The following is a 22,055-nucleotide window of genomic DNA, read 5'->3' as shown; positions in this document are numbered from 1 at the left end:
ATCGTATGGTGAGATGTATATTGTGAAAATATTGCGTAAATATCATAAAAGATCTCCTCCATATCGTGAGCTTTCCCACAATATTGTCCCGTGAGGTTCATACCGTGACGATATCGTATCGTGAGACTTGGATATCGTTACACTTTTACTTTTAAGTCTTAATTCTTTGCATTAAGTCTTTTCAAGGCATTTTAAGAAGAAAAGATATTCACTGTTTTGTTTGCCTCCACAAAATATTACAATAAATATCGTCCTGTGAGATGTGTATCGTGAAAATATTGTACCGAGAGATTTGGATATTGTTACATCCCTAATTGTGAGCCTCCCCACCATATTGCTTGATTTGATTATTTATTTCGGTCACAGGTATATTTTGACATTAATTCACAGACAGTCATATTTAACATACAGAGACCGAAAAGGTATAGGCTGAAGCTTAAGCTTATTATGCCTTTACCCTTTATTCCTTTATCAGAGCATCATCTTAACACCAGTTCATCTTCATAAATACAGCAAGAGGAAACAAACAAATTAGAAACAGAACAACAAAGTACTACAGCACAAACTAAGTATCATAATTCATGTGTCTGTCCAGAGTTAAACATTTAAACTCCTTTATAAAGTGAAAGAGACTGGTGCACAATTTTAGGTTTTCTGTGCAGTTGTTCCACAGCTCCACCCCTTTAACAGATCTACAAAATTTCATAATGTTTGTTCTGATTTTATTTTTGATAAACATGGCCATGCCTCTGAGCTCATATCGGCTCTTTCAGATTTTGAAAATGTTCTGTAAAGATTTTGACAGGAGATTATTGTTTTCTTTGAACATGATTTTCAGAGTATAAAGGTCGACTAAATCTAAAATTTCAGAGTTTGAAGGTTTATAAATAACGCATTGGTTGATTCGTTATAAGCTGATAATGTGATTGCTCTTATTGCCTTTTTTTGCAAGGTAAAAACTGGATTTGTGTTAGTCTTATATGTATTGCCCCAAATCTCAATATTGCAATAAATATCGTACCGTGAGGTTCATACTGTGACGATATCGCATCGTGAGACTTAAATATCGTCACACCCTTAGCACAGAGTAATATAAGCCCGGTTTTGTTTTTCCAATGACAATTCTGTAGTGATTCATATCCGTTTTTGTAATATATTCACTTACTCAGAGTCTAACCCTTGCTCTAACCACAAGTCAGTTTAATAAAGACATCTGAGAGCAAAAGCTATCTTGAAAATCCACTACAGTAATTCCTTTCTGCTTCCCTCCCAGATTCCAAGAGAACATTCCCAGCAGCACATGGGGATGTCATTTCGGGACTGGCAGCGTCTCTCTTCCCCAAAGACAAAGCGATGAGGAGACTTTCCCTTTAGATTTTTGTAAACAAATCACTAACCAGGAGGGTTTTTTTTCTTTTCTGCTGCTGTTTCCACTGCTGCTGGAACTCCCCTTTGGTTTGGAGATAAAGTTTACCTTATGGAAACCTCATAATTTTGAATATATTGTAATTACTCCTTCAAAAGAAAGTACACATTTCCAGCTAAAAATACAGGTCACGTTTTCAAGGCAAACATTGTAGTTAAAGGGCCCATATTACACTATTTTCTGATGTATTGTAATGTTGTTTCTTCATCAAAAACAGACCTGGACTTGTGTTTTGTTTTATTTACACAATTTTAACACAAATTCTGCATATTTAGGAGTTTTTCTCTCAAACGGAAAACGAGTCACGAGTCAGTTTTGTGTGATATAGGCTGATTTGATCCAGTTAGTAGCAGAGATAGCACAGATTGTTGCTCTAGAGAGAAAACTCAAGAGGAAATACCAGCTCTGTCCCTGAACGCTCCAATCACTGTAATGGCAAAGTGTCCTGTCTACCATTGTATGTTTCCATGAAGTAGAACTGCTTTTTCCATTCAGATTTTCAGAGTGCAGCCATCAACATCTGCCTCCTCATTTGCAAACACACGCACCTTCACGTGGTAGAGGTTTTCAAATCAGATGCTCTTCCAGTCCTGTCGATTTATGCCGTAATTTAGCAGTTCACTATGTAACTTTTTGAATAGGAAAGCTTTCAGTGGTAAAGTTTGCAGTTTGGGGGCCCTAGGCGAACTTGAATTTGGGGCCCTCACTGTAATGCACCATTTTTTTGTTTGTTTTGTTTGTTTTAATATACTTATTGTCTGTTTTTCGCCATTGTTCTTGAGACATGCACATCTCTATTTATTTGAATTATGGTGGATTGGAAACTTGTCTTATTAGTTAGATCGCCAACTAGATAATCAGAGCTGAAAGTAGTTTTAATTTTTTTGCTACTACAATTACATTTTTCTTTACATCCATTACATATGATTTTTTTTTCTTCTTATGATTAATGGTTAAAAGTAAAAATACTCAAATTTAATGTCTTAAATCTGAGGCCTCTGCCATTAGTGACACTGACGGCAAATTGGTTGGGGGCCCCTCCAGCTTTGGGGGCCCCAAGCAGCCGCCTACTTTTGCCTAATGGTAGCGCCGTCTCTGGAAACTCTGCTGTTTACTTGTGTCCTTGGAGATGATATCGAGCTCAGTAAGATGCCATGTTTTTCAGGGGTTTTTTGAACAATAAAAAGACACTTGTAACTGAATAAATACAAGCTACAATACTGCACAATATGTACAATAGTACATACAACAATTAGTCAGGCTGGTTCCACCTAGTGCCTCCGCTCAATTTCATTTCTCTCCAGCGACTAGGTCAGGAATCAGAATACACTTGACGGTTCGCAAAAACCCCGGAAGTGCATGTTCGGGCACCAGCCAGTCAGCGAAGAGCCATACATTCTGTGTTGTCAACGATTCCTGAGATCGAGGATTTAAAGCTGGAACAAAGAGAATGTTTGGTGAATTTTATCAAGGGGAAAGACGTTATTACTCTTCTTCCTACAAGATTTGGGAAAAGCTTAATATACCAGTTTACATACGCCACAACCAAATAACAGTGATTGGTTAAATAAAAAAGTACCTGCCTACCATCGAGCGAATGAATTCTAACACTGTGAGGTCAGACGGTTTCACTTCGTAGAAAGTCCTACAATCAAATGTTGCTAAAATAAATAAACTGAACTGAAACTGGAGTAAATAAACTGTAAAACATTCCAGACTAGATAACAACATGTCCTTGGAGACCAGCAAGAAACAAACCCCCACCAGAAAGCTCCAAAGTGCCCCTTTTAACACTTAATTCATAACTTGTTATCTGTGAAAACTTAAAGCACCCATATCTTTTCTTAACATTCTTTTTTTACTCTAATTTATCAAACCAATGTCCACATATTTATATTAGCTAATGTCTGCATACCGTTTCCTTCCCCAACTGCTTTGAAACATGTCTTGGATTTCTTTGTGTTTATTTTGCCTTTTAGCAGTTTCAGTTACATGCAAAGGGATTATAGTTTCTCTGTGTAAACACCCGAGCGATTGTTCTTCTAACCGTGTGTAAGAAGTAGCCTGGATTTACAACCAACTCCTCCGTCTTTCCCAGCTTTTGCACACTAATAGACCTCATCACTCATCAACGCTTTGTGCTTTTTGTCTCGTAGGTGTTTTATCCCTGCCAGCCCACTTCAGCCCCTACACGGAGAACCAGAACCAGGCGTGTGTGGACAGCAGGGAGGACGCCTATGCCCAGCTCGAGCTCCGGACCCTGGAACAGTCCCTCCTGGCGACGTGTGTGGGCAGCATCTCCGAACTGAGTGAGTGCTGGCAGATCGGTGCCCATTAACCCGCCATTGACATCCAACAGCTGCTCTGCTACCGGCCGGGGTCCCTGTCCAAAAAGCCCCATACTGATACTATGCAGGGACATCGCATGTTGGGAGTGTTCTACATGTGTGTCTATTAGAGGAATGTCCATCAGTTACCATGTTGACACAAGACTTACATAGACTTAGACAAACTTAATTGATCCACAAGGGAAATTATTTGGACACAGGAGCTCACCCATCACAATATAATATAATAACAAAGAGTAAAAATATATAAATGGTGGTAATATATTCTAAATAAGTCGCAAAAATAGCAAAAGACTAGGGTCAAATAAGGCGTAATTATATAAATGTATATGTACAAGTAAAAATAAAACGCAGAAATATAGTAATACAAATGTGTCTCAGCTATATACAAGATGTCGTAAGGAAAACAGTGCAAAGATGAAATAATAAATGACATGACATAGGGTTATCTGTTGCACATGGTTGGGTTGTTGTACACTTGTATGGAGTCTGCTTCGTCTGTAATATTTCACAATTTCTATCTTCACTGAGACCAAACCAGTCCAAGTTACAGGTCCGATCTGTGGAGAGGTGATCCCACTCACAGTCAAAATGCCTGTACTGTATTTTCCGCACTATAGAGCACTCTGGATTATAAGGCGTGCAGTCTTTTTTTGATGAAATTAAAAGCTTTTAAGTGTGCCCAACAGTGCAGAAAATATGGTAATTGAATAAATGTAAGGTAGATCTGTTTAATGTCATACTGTGGAACATTCCAGAGTAGTGACATGTCCATAGAAACAAGAACGTGATGGACACTAAACCAGAGGCTTTAGGATGACAAGACGTCCCTATTTACCCGGGACAGTCCCAGTTTTGAGCCCTGTGTCCCCTATCCCATCAGATTTATCCAAAAACACTGATTTGTCCGACTTTCATACAAGAAATGTCCTAGGAGTTTGACAGATTTGACACCTGCCAACAGTAAAGAGAAGCATAAATTGTCATTTGTTTAGGTAAAATACAGAAAAGCTGCTTGAAAATGACCAAAACACTATACTGACTCACATGTTAGTCATGAATGGTCTCTGCAAAACAAATTTCCTTAATTACACACAATTTTATTATTACCAATCACCAAAAAAATGGGGATGTTCCAGATTTATTATTTTGAAATTCTGATCTATACACAGTGAACCTTTATGATAGTCAGCATTTTCAGGAGCTTGTGCTCAATCCTGTTTAAGTGTTTGATTTTCAATAAAAAGTTTAGAGCGACTAACTGAAAAACTGCTGTAAACTGTAATTTTATGTGTGAGAGACTTGTTTAATGGCATAAATCATCATCTTACCTGTTGTAGTTCCAACTAAATCAGCTCTTTCTGGTCAGACTGTGTTATAAAAGATCTCAGATAAAGTCTAACTTGAGTAACAGAGCTTCTAACAGAATAGTACTTCCAGTTAGCAGCACCCCCCCATGCAATTTTCCCGACATCAGCTGCAAAGTACCATACTAGTGAAGATGATTTCCCTTGGTGGACTAATTCTATTTTCCATTGAGATAATAGGGTCTTACAATGTTATGTCCTATCTTGTCCTTTAACTTGACTAATATCCAATTTGCACCTTTCTATAAATAATGCATGAAGTGGCTTATTTACACTGACCTCTCTGGAGAATACAGCGATAATGTGGTTGTTTGGTTATAGCACATTGCACATATATATTTAGATAAAGCCGTGTTTGTTTGAGTGGATATGAGCGGCGAGCATCAGGTCAGTGCAAACAATGAGTGCCTCTGTGTCACGTTTGCTACTAACCCACTTACAATGATAAAAGACCCAGACTCCATTATGCCATTTATGCGCTACAGTGGCCCTTTATATAGTCCTTTAGGAGCTTGTTTTCCCACTTATCCCTGTTTTATCTGCCCTCTGATCACTGAAAAAGACACTGTAAAAGATAATGTTAAAGGTAAATAAGCAGCACGGTACAGTTAAAATGCCCCCAGAGACTAGTTTTACTTTTTTAGTTTGCCAGATTTAGATCTTATATTACGCAAAATTGACTCTTGTGATCTTTAAGTCGTGGTATAATGTTGTTACCTCATTGAAAACATACCCGGATTTGTGTTTTTGTTTCGTTCACAGATGTTTGACTAAACTTAAATAGGCTGTCTGCATCTCTAAAACTGAAAACGCTCTGTTCCAACTTGTGATGTCATGATGTGGTAGTTCTCAAGTTAACACCTTTTCCCTTTTGGCAATTCAAAATTATCCAAATGATTCGAGTGAAGGTGTATGGAGTTTAAAAACACAATGGAGTGTGTTTGAGGGTGGAAGCTTGATGTCTTTTCAGCAACTGCAACAAAAATATGATCTCCCAAGCCAAGATTTCCTTTACATTTATCTAAATAAAAATACAGTGTTGGGTGTTTTGCAAGCTCCACCTTCAAATATAGAAATCTTTTTAACCTCTGTGATTAAAAAAACAATTACTAAACATCTCATATCTACAAAATACTACAGAGAACACACTATATATTAAGGAGAAATCGGAATTAGAAATGAATATAATAATTAAAAATGAGGATTGGGAGGAATACAAAATTACAAACAGCCCAGAACAAAGGGAGTTTGAATGGAAAACTAAAATTAGATTCATTAGAACTCCTTTTATTAAATATAAATTTGGTGGGACTTCAGATAAATGGTTAGAGGGGCTGCGGTCTGGTGGGGGATCATTCCCATATACTTTCTGTATTGTCTGTATTATAATACATGTGTGAATGAAACAAAACACAACTCTAGGTATATTTATGATGAGGAAACAACATATCATATTATAACATAGATCAAAAATATTGCTCCTTTAAAGGTAAATTAAGCAACACGATGCAGTTAAATTCCCTCAGAGACTATTATTGTGCACTCAATTTGCCAGATTTAAGTGGTAATGGCGTTATTTTGTATTTTGGAGCTTTGGAGCACAGCACAATATGCGTCAACCACAGACTGTATAAAGAAGTGGACTATGGCTCCAGTCAGATGAAGCTCAATGAGGCTTGCAGTCATGGGGGCAAATTTGATATTAGGAATAGGAATTGATTTACGGACAAAATAGTGAAATAAAAACAACAGGGTCATGTAGAGCAGGTTAATACAGACATTTTAAGAAGGAAATGAGCAACTTGACAGCAGCAGTTACAGAATGAGAAGTGACAGTTTTTTTTTTTGTTTTTTTTCAATACAAAGTGAATTGGAACCAAAGTCGATGGAGCCAGAAGTGTCCCCATGCTCACTTTCTGTTTGGAATGCAGTGGCTAGCACGTTTGTCCATTTATATGTTCAGTCTTAATCTAAGGCATGAACAGTAACTAGTCATTCGTTATTGTCAGTTTATATTTATTTCTATTAAAATACTTTTGACCATGACTTGGCAGACTCTCCGTGTTATTCTGAGTGTTTTCTGGCAGTACACAAGATTTTGCAGTTTTATAATTTATTTGTCTTAATTAGAAACTTCATTCCACGCTCCATTTTACTAATGATTATGGGGTTACGCCTAGTTTCTCCCAGATTTAGCCTTGTTTTTGAAAAGTTAAAGTTCAGATCATTAGCCTGGTGAGTCTCATGCATTCTCCATAATTGTTTGACATCTGCTGTTTACTGCTCAAGTTTGAGGGAGGTTAAAGGGCCCATATTAATGCAGTTTTCTGATCTACTGCATATTATAATGTTGTTTTCTCATCACAAACATACCTGGAGTTGTGTTTTGTTTCATTTTACCACACAAACCCTGCGTATACACCTTCACTAGAATCATTTAGACGATTTTAGCCCTGTGAATTGCCAATCTCAACTGAACTAAAGGTAAAAGGTAGCTTGAAAATCAGGGGTGTAGTGGGCGTGGTACGCGAGGCTGCGCCGTCCACCCACTTCTTTTGACGTAAGATATAAAATAGCTACAATTTAAATGTCAAACCGGAGCTATTGGCAATGATGAAAACAACCTGCATAGGCTCATGATATCTGCAGTACTGTCCTATAGTGATCTGCGACATGAGGGGACCAGGACTGAACCAGGACTAAAACAGGACTAAAACCTAGGACTAAACCAGGGACTAAACCAGGAATAAACCAGAACTAAAACAGGATTAAAACAGGACTAAATCAGGCCTGAACCAGGACCAAACCAGGACTGAACCAGGACTGAACGAGGACTGAACCAGGATGGAGTGTCAGGACGGTCCTGGAGATGCATCCATGTAGACCATCGGGTGATCGCAGGCAAAAAGACCATCGCCCGATCGCGCTTTGCAGACACCCTCTTCACCATGGACTCGGGGTTCTCGTTCTTTTTCTCAAGTCAAAGATTAGTCCTGTCCTGGTTTAGTCTTGGTTTAGTCTTGGTTTAGTCCTGGTTTAATCCTGGTTGTTTAGACCTGCTTTAGTCGTGGTGTAGTTCTGGTTTATTCCTGGTTTCATCACATCACTGACGTCACGAATCGCGTACCTCACTACACCACTGTTGAAAACTACCATAGACAGACAACTCCAGGTATGTTTTTGATGAGGTAACAGCATTTTAACAAGTTGTAAAGTTTACAAGAGTCAACTTTGTGTAATATAGAATCTTTAATTGATTGAGGAACACACATTGGGTATTACCTTAGAAGTCAGTCAGTACCATACTACTACTACCTATGTATACAACTGAAGTCTGCTTTGGAAAAAGGTGGAAATGCTTGCGGAGAGAGAGGAAAAGAGAGGATTAACTTGAAGGATGCAGCGGCCAGATGAAGGTAAAGTGTAGGTCTGTGGGGGCAGTTAGGAGACTGAGGAATACAGAGGGGGGCAGTCAGGTTGGTGGGGCAGGTATGTCTTCCTATGGGGAAAAGAGGATATTCATATTGGATTGAGGAGGGCTTGGTTTCCCCTCTCCAACACTCTGCAGTTTGTTCCTCAGGACAAGGCCACGTTGATCCAGTGGCGCGGTTACAGACACACTTTCTTCCCCCAACTCAGAGCCCTCTTTGTGCCACATCTCCCTGGGCTGTCCTGGCATGCTTCACACCCATACCAGTCTCCAAACGAACACACACAACAAAAACACGGAGGAGTTTGAGAGCTACAGATCTGGGCTCGGATAGAGGGACAGACACAGGAGCATCTGTACTGAGCTGATCCGAAGTGTTCCATGTTCGCGCTGAGTTTGGCAAGATGCACTGGAGATTAGCATGATCGAGGGCACATGGCGGAAGTCTGCGTTAAGATCCAAAAATTACTTGGAATGTGGGACAAGCAGTAGTTTATCTGAGAAAGTTTGAGGTGGTCTCGTGATGGAAAACTAGGAATTTGTGCTTTAAGATCCCAAAATTTGTTCCAATGTGGACAACTAATTCTTCTTCTGAGAAAGTTTGAAGTGGTCATTTTGCACTTTGGAACGACATAACGCCAGTTTTTTCCCAAAATATTCCAAATCTAAAGCTATTTTTCATTTATTAGATGGAGGATGCATAAAGACTTTGACTTTTTGCTTTAAGATCCCAAAATTGCTTGGAATGTGGGACAACCAGTAGTTTATCTGAGAAAGTTTGAGGTGGTTGCATGGTTGAAAACTAGGAATTTTTGCTTTAAGATCCCAAAATTACTTCCAATGTGGACAACTAATACATTATCTGAGAAAGTTTGAGATGGTAATTTTTTGGCTTGAAACAGCACAACACCAGGTTTTTCAAAATATTTCAAATCTAAAGTTATTCTTCATTGATTATCATGATGGAGGATGCATGAAGACTTGGAATTTTTGCTTTAAGATCCCAAAATTACTTGGAACATTGGACAACCAGTACTTTATCTGAGAAGGTTTGAAGTGGATGTTTTTCCCTTTGGAATAACAAAACATCAACACCAGCTTTGTTCAAAATATTCAAAATCTAAATGATTTACTCGATGCATGGTGGAAGGCTACATTAAGATCGAGAAATTATTTGGAATGTTGGACCTCCAGCAGTTTATCTGAGAAAGTTTTGAGGTGGTTGCTTTGTTCAAAATTTTCCAAATTCGAAGAAATGCTTCATTGATTAACATGATGAAGAGTGCATGGTGGAAGACTGTGTTAAGAAAAGAAAATGCTTGGAATGCAACCAATAGTTTAGTGTTTTTTGTGTTGTTTCCTCATCACAAACACACCTGAGGTTCTGTTTTGTTTCATTCACAGGTTTAACACACAAATCTTGCATATTTATATGTTGAGTTCTTCTCTCAAATAAAAAACACTGTGTTTTTAAACTCCATGGTGGAAGATTTGGAATGTTGGACAACCAAGAGTTTATCTGAGAAGATTCGAGGTGGTCATTTTTCACTTTGGAACAACATAAAAACATTAACACCAACTTTAAAAAAATAAATAAATAAATTACAAATCCAAATGGTTAACAGAAAGGAGGATGTATGATGGAAGACTTGGATTTTTTGCTTTAAGACCCCAAAATTTCTTGGAATGTTGGACAATCAGTAGTTTACGTGAGAAAGTTTGAGGTGGTTGCATAGTAACTAGGACTTTTTGCTTTAGGATCCCAAAATTACTTCCTGTGTGAGACAACTAATACTTTTTCTGAGAAAGTTTGAGGTTGTCGTTTTTTCACTTTGGAATAACATAACACCAAGATCCCAAAATTCCTTGGAATGTTGGACAACCAGTAGTTTATCTGAGAAAGTTTGAGGTGGTTGCATGGTAGAAAACTAGGATTTTTTGCTTTAAGATCCCAAAGTTTGTTTCCAATGTGGACAACTAATATTTCATTTGAGAAAGTTTGAAGTGGTCATTTTGCACTTTAAAACAACATAACACCAGTTCTTTCAAAATATTCCAAATCTAAACTTATTCTTCATTGATTATCATGATGGAGGATGCGTGAAGACATGGAATTTTTGCTTTAGGATCCCAAAATTGCTTGGAATGTTGGACAACCAGTAGTTTATGTGAAAAGATTTGAGATGGTCATTTTTTCCCTTTGGAATAATAACATGGACATGAGCTTTGTTCATAATATTCAAAATCTAAATGATTAACGTTATGGAGGATGCATGGTGGAAGACAACATTAAGATTCAGAACTGACTTGGAATGTTGGACAACCAGTAGTTTATCTGAGAAAGTATGAGGTGGTCGTTTTTCACCTTGGAATAACATAACATCATCACCAGCTTTGCTCAAAATGTTCCAAATCTAAAGTAATGCTTCATTGATTAACATGATTGAGAATGCATGTGTTAAGAAAAGAAAATACTTGGAATGCAACCAATAGTTTATCCGAGAAAGTTGGAGGTGGGTGTTTTTCGTGTTGTTTCCTCGTCACAAACAGACCTGGAGTTGTGTTTTGTTTCATTCACACATGTTTAACACACAAATCTTGCATATTTATAGGCTGAGTTATTCTCGCAAATAGAAAACGCTGTGTTTTTAAAGACTTGGAACGTTGGGCAACCAAGAGTTTATCTGGGAAAGTTTTGAGGCGGTCGTTTTTCGCGTTGGAACGACATAAAAACATTAACACCAACTTTGTTCAAAATATTCCAAATCCAAATGATTAGCATGATTGAGGATGCATGGTGGAAGACTAGGAATGTTTGCTTTAAGATGCCAAAATTACTTGCAACGTGGGACAAGCAGTAGTTTATCTGGGAAACGTTGAGGTGGTGGGTTTTTGCCTTTCGCTTTTGCCACTACATAAGAAGAGCTTTGTCTAAAATCTTCTAAATCTAGTCATAAATCTTAAGTTAATTTAAACCATCTTCTCTTGTCTATCAAAATATAAATATATCATTGCATTTTGCCCTCTAGGCCTACACAAAAAACCCATTAAAAGTCTTTATCTAGAAAAGAAGTAGCCCCCCAAACCCCAGTCCAGTCCAGAGTTGCCTCCGGGCACAGTACAGTGATGGAAAGCCAAGAAGAGGGTCTCCATCTCAGGCTGGAATTCCTGGGAGACCTCCTGGAGGGACGGCTGCTGCTGGTGGTTAAGTACAAAAGAGGCCCTTCAGATTTAAGTGGAGCTGTTTTGGGAGGGCTACTCCAATAAGCCCCCCTCGGAGAACCTCACGTCCCTTAATAAAGACATATAGGCCCACTCAGCCTTGGCCTTCAGGCTGCCCCATTACTGCAGTAATCCGGTTAGAAATTAACCCAGGGCAAGAGCTAATCAAGTTTAATTAGAATTTGTTACATGATTCCAAGTTCTAACAGAAGCCAGAAGTAACACAATACTGACTCAACCCAGTACTGCTCAAAAGAGTTGAAGTACACTACTCCTACTACTAAAGGGAAATCTGTTTATGAATACTTAAGTGTTAATTCTATAGTTACAAATCTTGGTTCTAGTCATTGTAGTACCGTAATCAATTAAGTAATATTTTAGTTTTCATTAAAATGTTTAAAAGTTTAAAGGTGCATTGTGTAACTGTTTTGGTTTAGAGGTCGTCACCTGGTTGTTTTTATAGATATATCATTGCTTGGTATGACATGAAACAGCTCTACCTTACGTTTATTTAATTACACATGGTTTTACATCTTAAAAATACCTAGAAAAGCAGGCATTCTGACTGTGAGAAGGGTACATCTGACCTGTTACTTGGTCTGTTTTAGTCTCTATGAAGATAGAAATGTTTAAAGGGACAGTCCAGAATTTTGCACATAGGGCCTCATGTCCTAGTGAGCCAGAGTGTTGGAGACGTGTGGAGACACTTTTTTAAATATTCCGTCCAGTCCTTGTATTTACAGAGGTCGCTGGTGCTAGACTAGTGCATGTCAATGACCATAGTTATCCTGCCACTAAAAACAGTCTTACCCACTCCACAAAACACTCAAAGCAAATATATTATTACACCAGACTATCGATGTGAATGTCTGTGTTGATAGAATAATGCTTGAAATAAAACTAACCTTGCATCGCTTGAATCGTCGCATGTTGAGGGACTATTTTCTCAGCAGCGGAATTTATTTTCTCAGCAGCTGTGGAATTTTACTTTGCCGGTAAGAAAGGTGCTAGGTGATATCAGCCCGTCGCTGTCAAGGTTTCTATCAGGAAGTACAACTCGCTGTTGCTACTCAGACATAAATCCTTCAAATGCAAGGTTGGTTTTACTTCATCCATTAGAATACGAACTGAAAAGTTACGACTTTAAGAATTACAATCACGAAATGAAATGAAACGGTTACGCTTTCTTCATTACGAATACAAATTCACAGACATGAATTTACAGTCATCATTTCACAGGCTTTATTTACTGAGCAGAAGAAACACTGATTGAGATGCCACAGACTAAACCAGGACTAAACCAGGACTAAGCCAGGACTAACCTAGGACTGATTCCAGTACTAAACCAGGACTAAACGAGGATTGACAAGAACTATACCAGGACTAAGGCAGGATTGACCCAGGACTAAACCAGGACTAAGCCAGGACTAAGCCAGGACTAACCTAGGACTGATTCCAGGACTAAACCAGGACTAAACTAGGACTAAACCAGGACTAACCTACAGTAGGACTGATTCCAGGACTAAACCAGGACTAAACCAAGACTAAGCCAGGACTAACCTAGGACTAAACCAGGACTAAGCCAGGATTGACCCAGGACTAAACCAGGACTAAGGCAGGACTGACCTAGGACTGATTCCAGGACTAAACCAGGACTAAACTAGGACTAAACCAGGACTGAACCAGGACTAACTGTCGGGATGGGCTCGGACTCTCAGCGGTGACCGTGTAGAGCTCCGTGCTCCAGAGGTAAACGCAGCCGTTGCCCGATCGCACTTTGTGGACACCCTGCTCCACGAGCTCGGGGTTCTCTCTCTCTCTCGAGCCCAAGATTAGTCCTGGTGTAGTCTTGGTTTAGTTCTGATTTAGTCCTGACTCCCCGTGTGTAATTACTACCCGCCCGCATACCGGTACTACCTGCCCGATTCAGCAACTATTTGCCCGAACCCGCGGGACTCTGGTCTAGCACCAGCGACCTCTGCAAATACAAGGACTGGATGCAATATTTTTAAAAAGTGTCTCCACACGTCTCCAACACTCTGGCCAACTAGGAATGTCCAAAATTCCAGACTGTCCCTTTAATACCATACTGAGAAACCAGACAAAACACTCTGAAACCAGTGGATGTATAAAATGGTTGTTCTTTTAACTCTTATCTCTAGCTCCGTTATCTCTTCTGTGATTCCAGTTTGGGTCTCTCCCTTGTTCCTCTTACTGTAGTCTTGTCGTGCTCATGGTCACATTGTTTATAGTGGACGCTCACATGACTTACTGATAAAGTCCCCTATAGCGCGTAAATATAGCAGGCAGACTAGTCTAAACAAAATACACGATATTTTAAGAGTCCTAATCACATAGCTGCCCACACTGAGACTGAGACAGACCACCTCAGGCTGAAAGCAGTGATTAAGAAACACAGAAGAGGTTACACACTTCATTTACACTTTCAACATTCCTGGTTCATTTAGTTTGCTGAGAATTTAGATGAATTTATAATGGCCATCTGCTCTGGTGAGTGATTATGATACGGTTGTTAATGGGAAATACTACACACATTAGGAGTGTAAGAAGCTGGTTGACATTGCAGCGAGGAAATCTACATGAATTGATGCTTTCATTGGTTTATTTGTGGATGGTGCATGAAAAGTTCTGAACTACAATTTGTGGGCTTGGTTACTGTTGTTGAACCAATTTTGTACTAGATTAACTCAAAACATGTGAATGCTGAATGACTTTTTAAAGAGTCCATATACTCTAATTTTGTTAACACTTTAGATTAGGGACCACATATTAAAAGCTAGTTAATAGTAAATGCATAATAAGTGCTTAATTTCATCTTTGTTGGCATTTATAAACAAAGTTGGAGTTTGCGCTGAGGACTAGTGGCTGAAATATGTCACGACACTGAGTTTATAATATGGTCAGTACAAATAATTACTTTTAGAAAATGCATTAATGTTTTAAATATGTCAATAAAACAAAACGATTGTATGAAATAAATATGAATCCTAGTCTGAACCAGGACTAAACCAGAACTGAACCAGGACTAAACCAGAACTGAACCAGAACTGAACCAAGACTAAACCAAGACTAAACCTAGACTAAACCAAGACTAAACCATGACTAAACCAGATCTAAACCAGGTCTAAACCAGGACTAAACCAGGACTAAACCAGATCTAAACCAGATCTAAACAAGGTCTAAACCAGGACTAAACCAGATCTAAACCAGGTCTAAACCAGGACTAAACCAGGGCTAAACATGGTCTAAATTAGGACTAAACCAGGACTAAACCAGGACTAAACCAGGTCTAAACTAGGTCTAAACCAGGTCTAAACCAGGTCTAAACCGGGTCTAAACCGGGTCTAAACCGGGACTAAACCGGGACTAAACCGGGACTAAACCGGGACTAAACCAGGACTAAACCAGGTCCAAATCAGGACTAAACCAGGACTAAACTAGGTCTAAACCAGGTCTAAACCGGGTCTAAACCGGATCTAAAACGGGACTAAACCTGGACTAAACCTGGACTAAACCTGGACTAAACCTGGACTAAACCTGGACTAAACCGGGACTAAACCAGGACTAAACCAGGACTAAACCAGGTCTAAACCAGGTCTAAACCAGGTCTAAACCAGAGCTGTGGCGAGGCAACCCCGCTCACAGTCAAAATTTTTTTGTATTTTTAAGCCATAAAACCACCTGTGATTTAATAAATGTAAGGTAGAACTGTTTAATGTCATATTGTGGAACATTTCAGGCAGAGCAATAACGTATCCATAGAAGCAGGTGACAGACCCCCAACCAAAAAATTACATCGTGCTCCTTTAAAGCACAAAGTAAAAAAAAATTTAAATAACTCTAAACATGAATCTCCTCTTCCTTTTTCCAGGTGATTTGGTTTCCAGGGCGATGCACCACATGCAGAGGCTGAGCTCGGTCCGTGCGGGGCAGAGTCCGTCTCGTCACGCACGCCCTCAGCAGCCCGTGTCCTGGTCCCCGGACGCCCTCCACACCCTCTACTACTTCCTGCGCTGTCCACAGATGGAGTCCATGGAGAATCCCAACTTGGACCCTCCACGCATGGCACTGAGCAAAGAGAGGTGGGAGACACACTCGGAAACACTTTAAATAAACAGCACAACAAACTGATCTAATCTCTCACAAACTGGTGGAAGAAGTACTCTGTTTTGTTACTTGAGTAAAAGTGCAGATACCATAAAAGCATCACATGAAAAAGAACTAATTAAGTAAAAGTATTAAAGTATCAGTCCATTAAAAATGTAGTGGAGTGAAAAGTACAGATACCTGCTCTCCAAAGTAAACAGCAGGGAGGGTCATAAGCTTTCCTGCATGGATATGTTATTGTCTGGAATGCTTGACAGTATATTACGAAACTTTCTATCTTCATGGAGACAAAACCAGACCAAGTTACAGGTCAGATCTGTGGAGAGACAACCTCGCTCACAGTCAGAATGCCTGTTTTTCTAAGTATTTTTGAGCAATAAACCTAGATTCATCAGCTGGTTTCACTTTGTGGAAACCGTCCTCTGACCTCGCAGCATTCGGATTTGTTTGTATATTTTTTTTTTATCTAACCAGTCGCTGCTATTTGGTCGAGACGTATGTAAAGCGTCGCTAACAGGGTTTAACTATATTAAGCTTTTCCCAAATCGCGTAGGAAGTAGGGCAATAACGTCTTTCCCCTTGATAAAATTCACCAAACATTCTCTTTGTTCCGGCTTTAAATCCTCAATCTCGGGAATCATTGCCAACACAGAATGTCTGTTTTCATCTACATCCATCTCGATCGCTTTGTTTACTGTTGTGCTGTACCACAAAAGGGACCCAGTCCTGTCTTCACAGCTCTTCGCTGATTGGCCAGTGCGCAGTCTACAACTTCTGGTGTTCTTGCAAACCTTCTAGTGTATTCCGATTCCTGACCTAGTTACTGGTCAGAAATGAAATTGAGCGGAGGCACTAGGTGGCACCAGCCTGGCTACAATAAACCATCTGTACTTGAATAAATGTAAGGTAGAGCTGTTTAATGTCATACTGTGGAACACTCTAAACGAAGCAATGACATAGCCATAGAAACAAGCAGGTGACGAACCCCCAACTGAAATGTTACACAGTGAATCTTTAAGTGCAAATATCAGACCAAAAAAATATACTCAAGTAAAATGATCAAATGACAAAAATGACTTAAGTTCAAGCATTACAGTACCCATTGTACCCAAGTAAATTTATTTTGTGCAGAGTTTGAGGTTTAATAAAGTTTCAAATATACTGATTTTGAACAGAATTTTGTCCAACAGAAATTGAATTAATGTTTTTTTATGAACGGATAAACGGGAAAGTTGATGAGAATGTTGAGTCTGAAAACTGTTGATTTAAGAAGTGCTCAAGTCTTTTATTCTTCCCCCACGCATACAAAAGCTGTGAAGTAGTAATCTAATATGTATTTACTTTTGATATACCCAATAGAAAAGATTACCAGGCAAGTTAACGCAGTATATTTGAGAAAAGTGCTCCCAGACTCCCTGCACATCTGTGTTTGTAAAGTATTCAGACGTGCTTTTTTCGACACGAGTTCATGTTAAAATGTCATTGGAAAGTGCTTGCATATGTTCAAAGGTTAATTACACTTTTGAATTGATGTATGCAGGCCCGTCTCAAGGTAACACTCAGGGACATGAACGCGGAGCAGTGGCTGGATTGTGAAAAGACCATGTGTTAGTGATTGCAAGAGTAGGATCAGGGGTTTTGAAAGGTAATTGTCAATGGGAGGAAGTAGATAGCAATTTTGTCATAGTGTTTTGCTTATGCCTACTGGGACTCTTACGCAAGGAGAGAGAGTCTTAGAGACAGAGAGCGTTTCATAAGGTTTACTGGAATAGTTTGGATTGCTAGATTACAATTTACAGTGAAAATTATCAGCATTTATTTTTTATCTATGTAATTTTATTGTGCAACTTGAATGGCCCATATTACGCTATTTTCAGATTTTTGTTGTAATGTTTTCTCTTCAAAAACATACCCGGGATTGTGTTTTGTTTCTTTCACACACGCTGAAATATCGATATATCGTATTGTTTAATGTGATAATACAGTATCGATATCGTAGGCTGCTGTATTGATATATCGCCAAGAGTATTTTTTGGTATATTTTAGTAAATTATTTTGTTTCAGAGCTACAGTTTTGTTGCTGGTTGAGAAGAAAGAAACTCATTTATGCAACAGATTTGACGTTTTCACAATTTTTTGAGTAATATGGGTGTGTTTCAAATTCACTTTGCACAAGAGGTGGTTTAACAAACACTTTTAGTATCACAGCCACGATTTAGCCTTTATTTTTATTGAAGTGTGTTGAATCGAAAGTGCCTTGTATCAAGAAATGTATCGTATCTGCAATTTCTTAATGATACCCAGCCCTATTTAACACACAAATGTCCCATATTTAGGCTGTGTAAGACGCTGTGTTACACCTTGTGATGTCATGTGATAAAAGACAAAGTGCTCCACTGTGTTTTTAAACTCCATACACCTTCACTAGAATCATTTGGATAATTTCAGCCCTGGAATTCACATCTCTACTGAATTAAAAGTAAAAGGTAGCTGTCAAATGAGAAGATAAAAGAGTGCGTTTTGAGCTTTGGAGATGTAGACAACTCAGTAATTACTCAACAACATGTACATTTAGTTATTCAAGTTTATTTTTTTTGGTCAGTTATCACAATCATAATCATATTACAGTGAATTAACACAAAAAAATATGCATATCACTGAAGTTTTTGCACTTATTTTACCTAACTCTATTAACATATAGAACAGGATACAAGACGGCAGAACTATTTACAGAAAACAACACAAAAATCATCAAACTTTATGAATGCAGGAAAGAATATGTAGTTAATTCTTTTGGTATACACAATATAGACGCACAGTCCAGTACACATAGATATTCATATGAAATAAAACACAACTCCAGGTATGTTTTTGATGAGGTAACAGCATTCAGAATGGCTTAAAGCACAGGTGGCATCCGGCCCTCCAAGAGTGGCCCTCAATTTTGTTCTGTGGTTTATCACAGCAGTAGCGTCTCTGTAACCAAGCAGCACAAATTTAAACTCTCTTAAAGGACGATCGTTTTGACTGTTGACTGTGACACCCTCATCAGAAAAATGTCCAACATGAGAAAAGTGGAGCAGAGTGCAAGATTTTACAAGAAAAAATGACTTATTCCAATTTGAATACAAGTTCATGTTAAAACTTAAATTACAAATTTCATGGAAAGTTTATCAATTAAAAAAAGATTTCTGTAATAGATTTGTGTTTCTGCACAAATATTTGAACTTAATTTTGAAGTGAAGGCAGAACCCCCTGGTAAACAAAGAAAAAACTGAAATGGGCCCTAAATTAGTATGACAGACTTTTAGTAACTTGTGTGGTTGAGTTTTGCTTTTATCCTGTTTGCTCAAATCCTTTAAAAAATACCAGACAATAAGGTGTACCTAATAAAGTGGCCAGTGTGTCCGAGTTAGAGAATATACGTTTCCTATAGCTTTCCATATTACTCCCATGCTGTCTCCGTTTTATGCCTACTGTATATCACGAGTTTTATTCCCAAGATGAAATGCTTTGCTGCTTGTCAACATCTGCAACTTATAGACTTTAATAGAAGAAGCAGCTGCATTTCGTATCTGCTTTCTACTGTTGTGGCAGAGCAGGTAGTGGAGTAGAACGGTGCAAAACCTGGTAGTGATTACAGTTTGTGGGTGCTGGTAATGATGAAGGTTTTTCTCTCCAGTCGGGCCTCTTTGCATCTTGGCACATTTTCGCTCTATGTCTCTCCCTCCCTCCATCTCTCTCTCTCTCTCTCTCGTTCTCTCCTTTCTACTAAAAGCTTTATAGAATCTATGGTTATGGTGTGGGTTCTGGTAATGATGAAGGCTTTTCTCTGCAGTCAGGCCTCTTTGCATCTTGGCACCGTCTCTCTCACTCTCTCTCTCTCTCTCTGCCCATGTCTCTCTCTATGTCTCTCTCTCATTCTCTTTCTTTTTCCCTTTGCCTCTCTGCCCTCTTTCACTATGACTCTCCCTTTCTCTTTCTCACTCTCTCCCTCCCCCTTTCTCTTTCACTCTCTCTCTATCTATGTCACTCCCTCTCTGCCTCCCCAATCTTTCTCTCCTCCTCTCCCTCTCTACCGCTCTCTGCCTCCTTCTTTCTTTCTTTCTCTCTCTCTCTCCCTCCTCTCTCTCTTTCTTTCTGTCCCTCCTTTCCTCTTTCTCCCTCCTGTCTCTACCTGCCCTCCACCTTTCTCCCTCTCTCTCTCGCTCTCTCTTTCCTCTCCTTCCCTCCTCTCTCTCCCTCATCTCTCTCTCCCTGCCCTCCACCTTTCTCCCTCTTTCTCTCTCCCTCATCCCTCTCTCTCTCTCACTACCTGCCCCCCCTTTCTCCTGCTTTCTTTTCCCCTCCTTCCCTTTCTCTCCATCTCTCTCTCTCCCTCCTCCTTCTCTCTCCCTCTCTCCTCTCTGTCTCTGCCTCCTTCTCTCTCTCTCTGCCTGCCCCCCACCTTTCTCCCTGCTTCCCTTTCTTTCTCTCCCTCCTTCTCTTTCTCTCTCTCTTTCCTTCTCCCTTCCTCCTCTCTCCCGCCTTTCCTCTCTCTCTGCCCTCCAGTCTTTCTCTCCCCGACTCTATCTCCCTCTTCTCTCTGTCTCTGCCTCCTTCTCTCACTCTTTCTCTTTCTCTCTCTCTCTCTCTCCCTGCCCCCACTCCCCCACCTTTCTCCCTCTTTTTTTCTCTCTCCCTCTTCTCTCTCTTTGCCCCAGTCTTTCTCTCTCCTCCTCTCCCTCTCTACCTCTCACCTCTCTCTCTCTCTCCTTCCCTCCTTCTCTTCCACCTCTACTAAAAGCTTATAAAATTTATGGTGGAAACCTCAAACCACCAGAAACTGTGTGGCCCAGATCGTCAAACACTTCAGGCATGTTAGAATTATTTTGGGAGACGCCCTTTTTTAAGACCCTGTTTAGAGTCGGCAATTAGTTAATAATAATATATAATACAGGATTAAATCACATGTAGTGTTTACATTTTACACTGCTACATACTTTTACTTTTTTACTCCTTCTTATAAAGCATTAATTTAGCAGCGAGTGCTTCCTGAAGGACCCATATTTCGCTATTTTCTGCGTAATATAGGACCTTTTAAATCAAGATTATTCTTCTTTAACGAGACGAATTCTTGCTTACAAAAGTTGTTTTACGAAACTTTAAATTATATGACGTCTAACAGTCAAATTATAGTTTAATCAGCACAAATATGAAAAAAGTAATTACTAGTTTTACACACAAATGTTTCTGACGTTCTCAACAATGAAATAATAACATAGTGAATATATATTATGAAAACTGACAAACTCCTTGGCAAAAATAGAAGCATTTCCATCTTTTCAGCAGACCACGTCCACTTCCCCTCCCCAGACGCCCTCGAGTACTAATGGATCGATGTGTGTTCACGATAAGAGCGGACTGGTAGTAGTAACCTTAACCAAAAGTTCATCAGATACAAGTTTTTTCCCCCTTTAATGCGAGTAATCCGACTCCACATCAGCAGTTAACCCTGACCTGTACTCGCTCATTATACCCCCCATTTTGAAACCTCTTTGGAGTCAGTTCAAAAGACACTTGTATATTTTCTTTAGGATAGAACATGTAAAAAACTGGATGTAGGAATGCTGTGATGTGTGTTTTTAATGGTGGACTGTTTAAAGGTCCTATATTATGCCAAATAGATTCTTTTAGCCATGTTATAATGTTGTTACATCATCAAAAATATCCCTGGAGTTAAGTCTGTGCAATTAATTAAATTTCTATCACGTTTCTAGTAGTAACACCTTATAAACATCGGAAACTACATATCCCATGATTCATTTCAGTGCAGACAATATGAATATATATGTTTTTACTTGAATTACTGGGATTATGACAGAAATAATTCACACCAAAATCTTGTCAAGGTATTTTAAAAGCAAAAAAGTGTCCCTTGTACAATTATATCAGCCTCTTCAAAATATTGCAATCAATATCGTACCATGAGATGCATATCGTGATAATATCATGCCGAGAGTTTTGAATATCCTTACATCCCTAATATGTATAAGTATGCCTTATGTCTATGTCTCATGTTCAAAGTATATTTTATTAATTTAATGTTTTATACATCGTAAAACTGAGCAAAAACGAGATATATATTTGAAGCA

At 39.0% G+C, this 22,055-nt stretch overlaps 1 protein-coding gene across 1 annotated transcript in view; it reads left to right on the top strand.

The window, feature by feature from the left end:
• The window catches only part of abtb2b (ankyrin repeat and BTB (POZ) domain containing 2b), a 122,898-nt gene that overhangs the window by 75,121 nt on the left and 25,722 nt on the right, over positions 1 to 22,055 (top strand). Inside the window, exons 2-3 of the mRNA XM_020931094.2 lie at positions 3,583 to 3,735; positions 15,686 to 15,896. Of these exons, the coding sequence (XP_020786753.1) occupies positions 3,583 to 3,735; positions 15,686 to 15,896 (364 nt within the window). The remainder of the gene's footprint in view (positions 1 to 3,582; positions 3,736 to 15,685; positions 15,897 to 22,055) is intronic.

This window comes from Boleophthalmus pectinirostris, unplaced genomic scaffold, assembly GCF_026225935.1.
Source record: "Boleophthalmus pectinirostris isolate CB_2022bp ecotype Guang Dong unplaced genomic scaffold, ASM2622593v1 HiC_scaffold_2, whole genome shotgun sequence".
Lineage (NCBI taxonomy): Eukaryota > Metazoa > Chordata > Actinopteri > Gobiiformes > Gobiidae > Boleophthalmus > Boleophthalmus pectinirostris.
The sequence above is the reverse complement of the archived record's forward strand: the minus strand, read 5'-3'. Positions and strand labels throughout refer to the sequence as shown.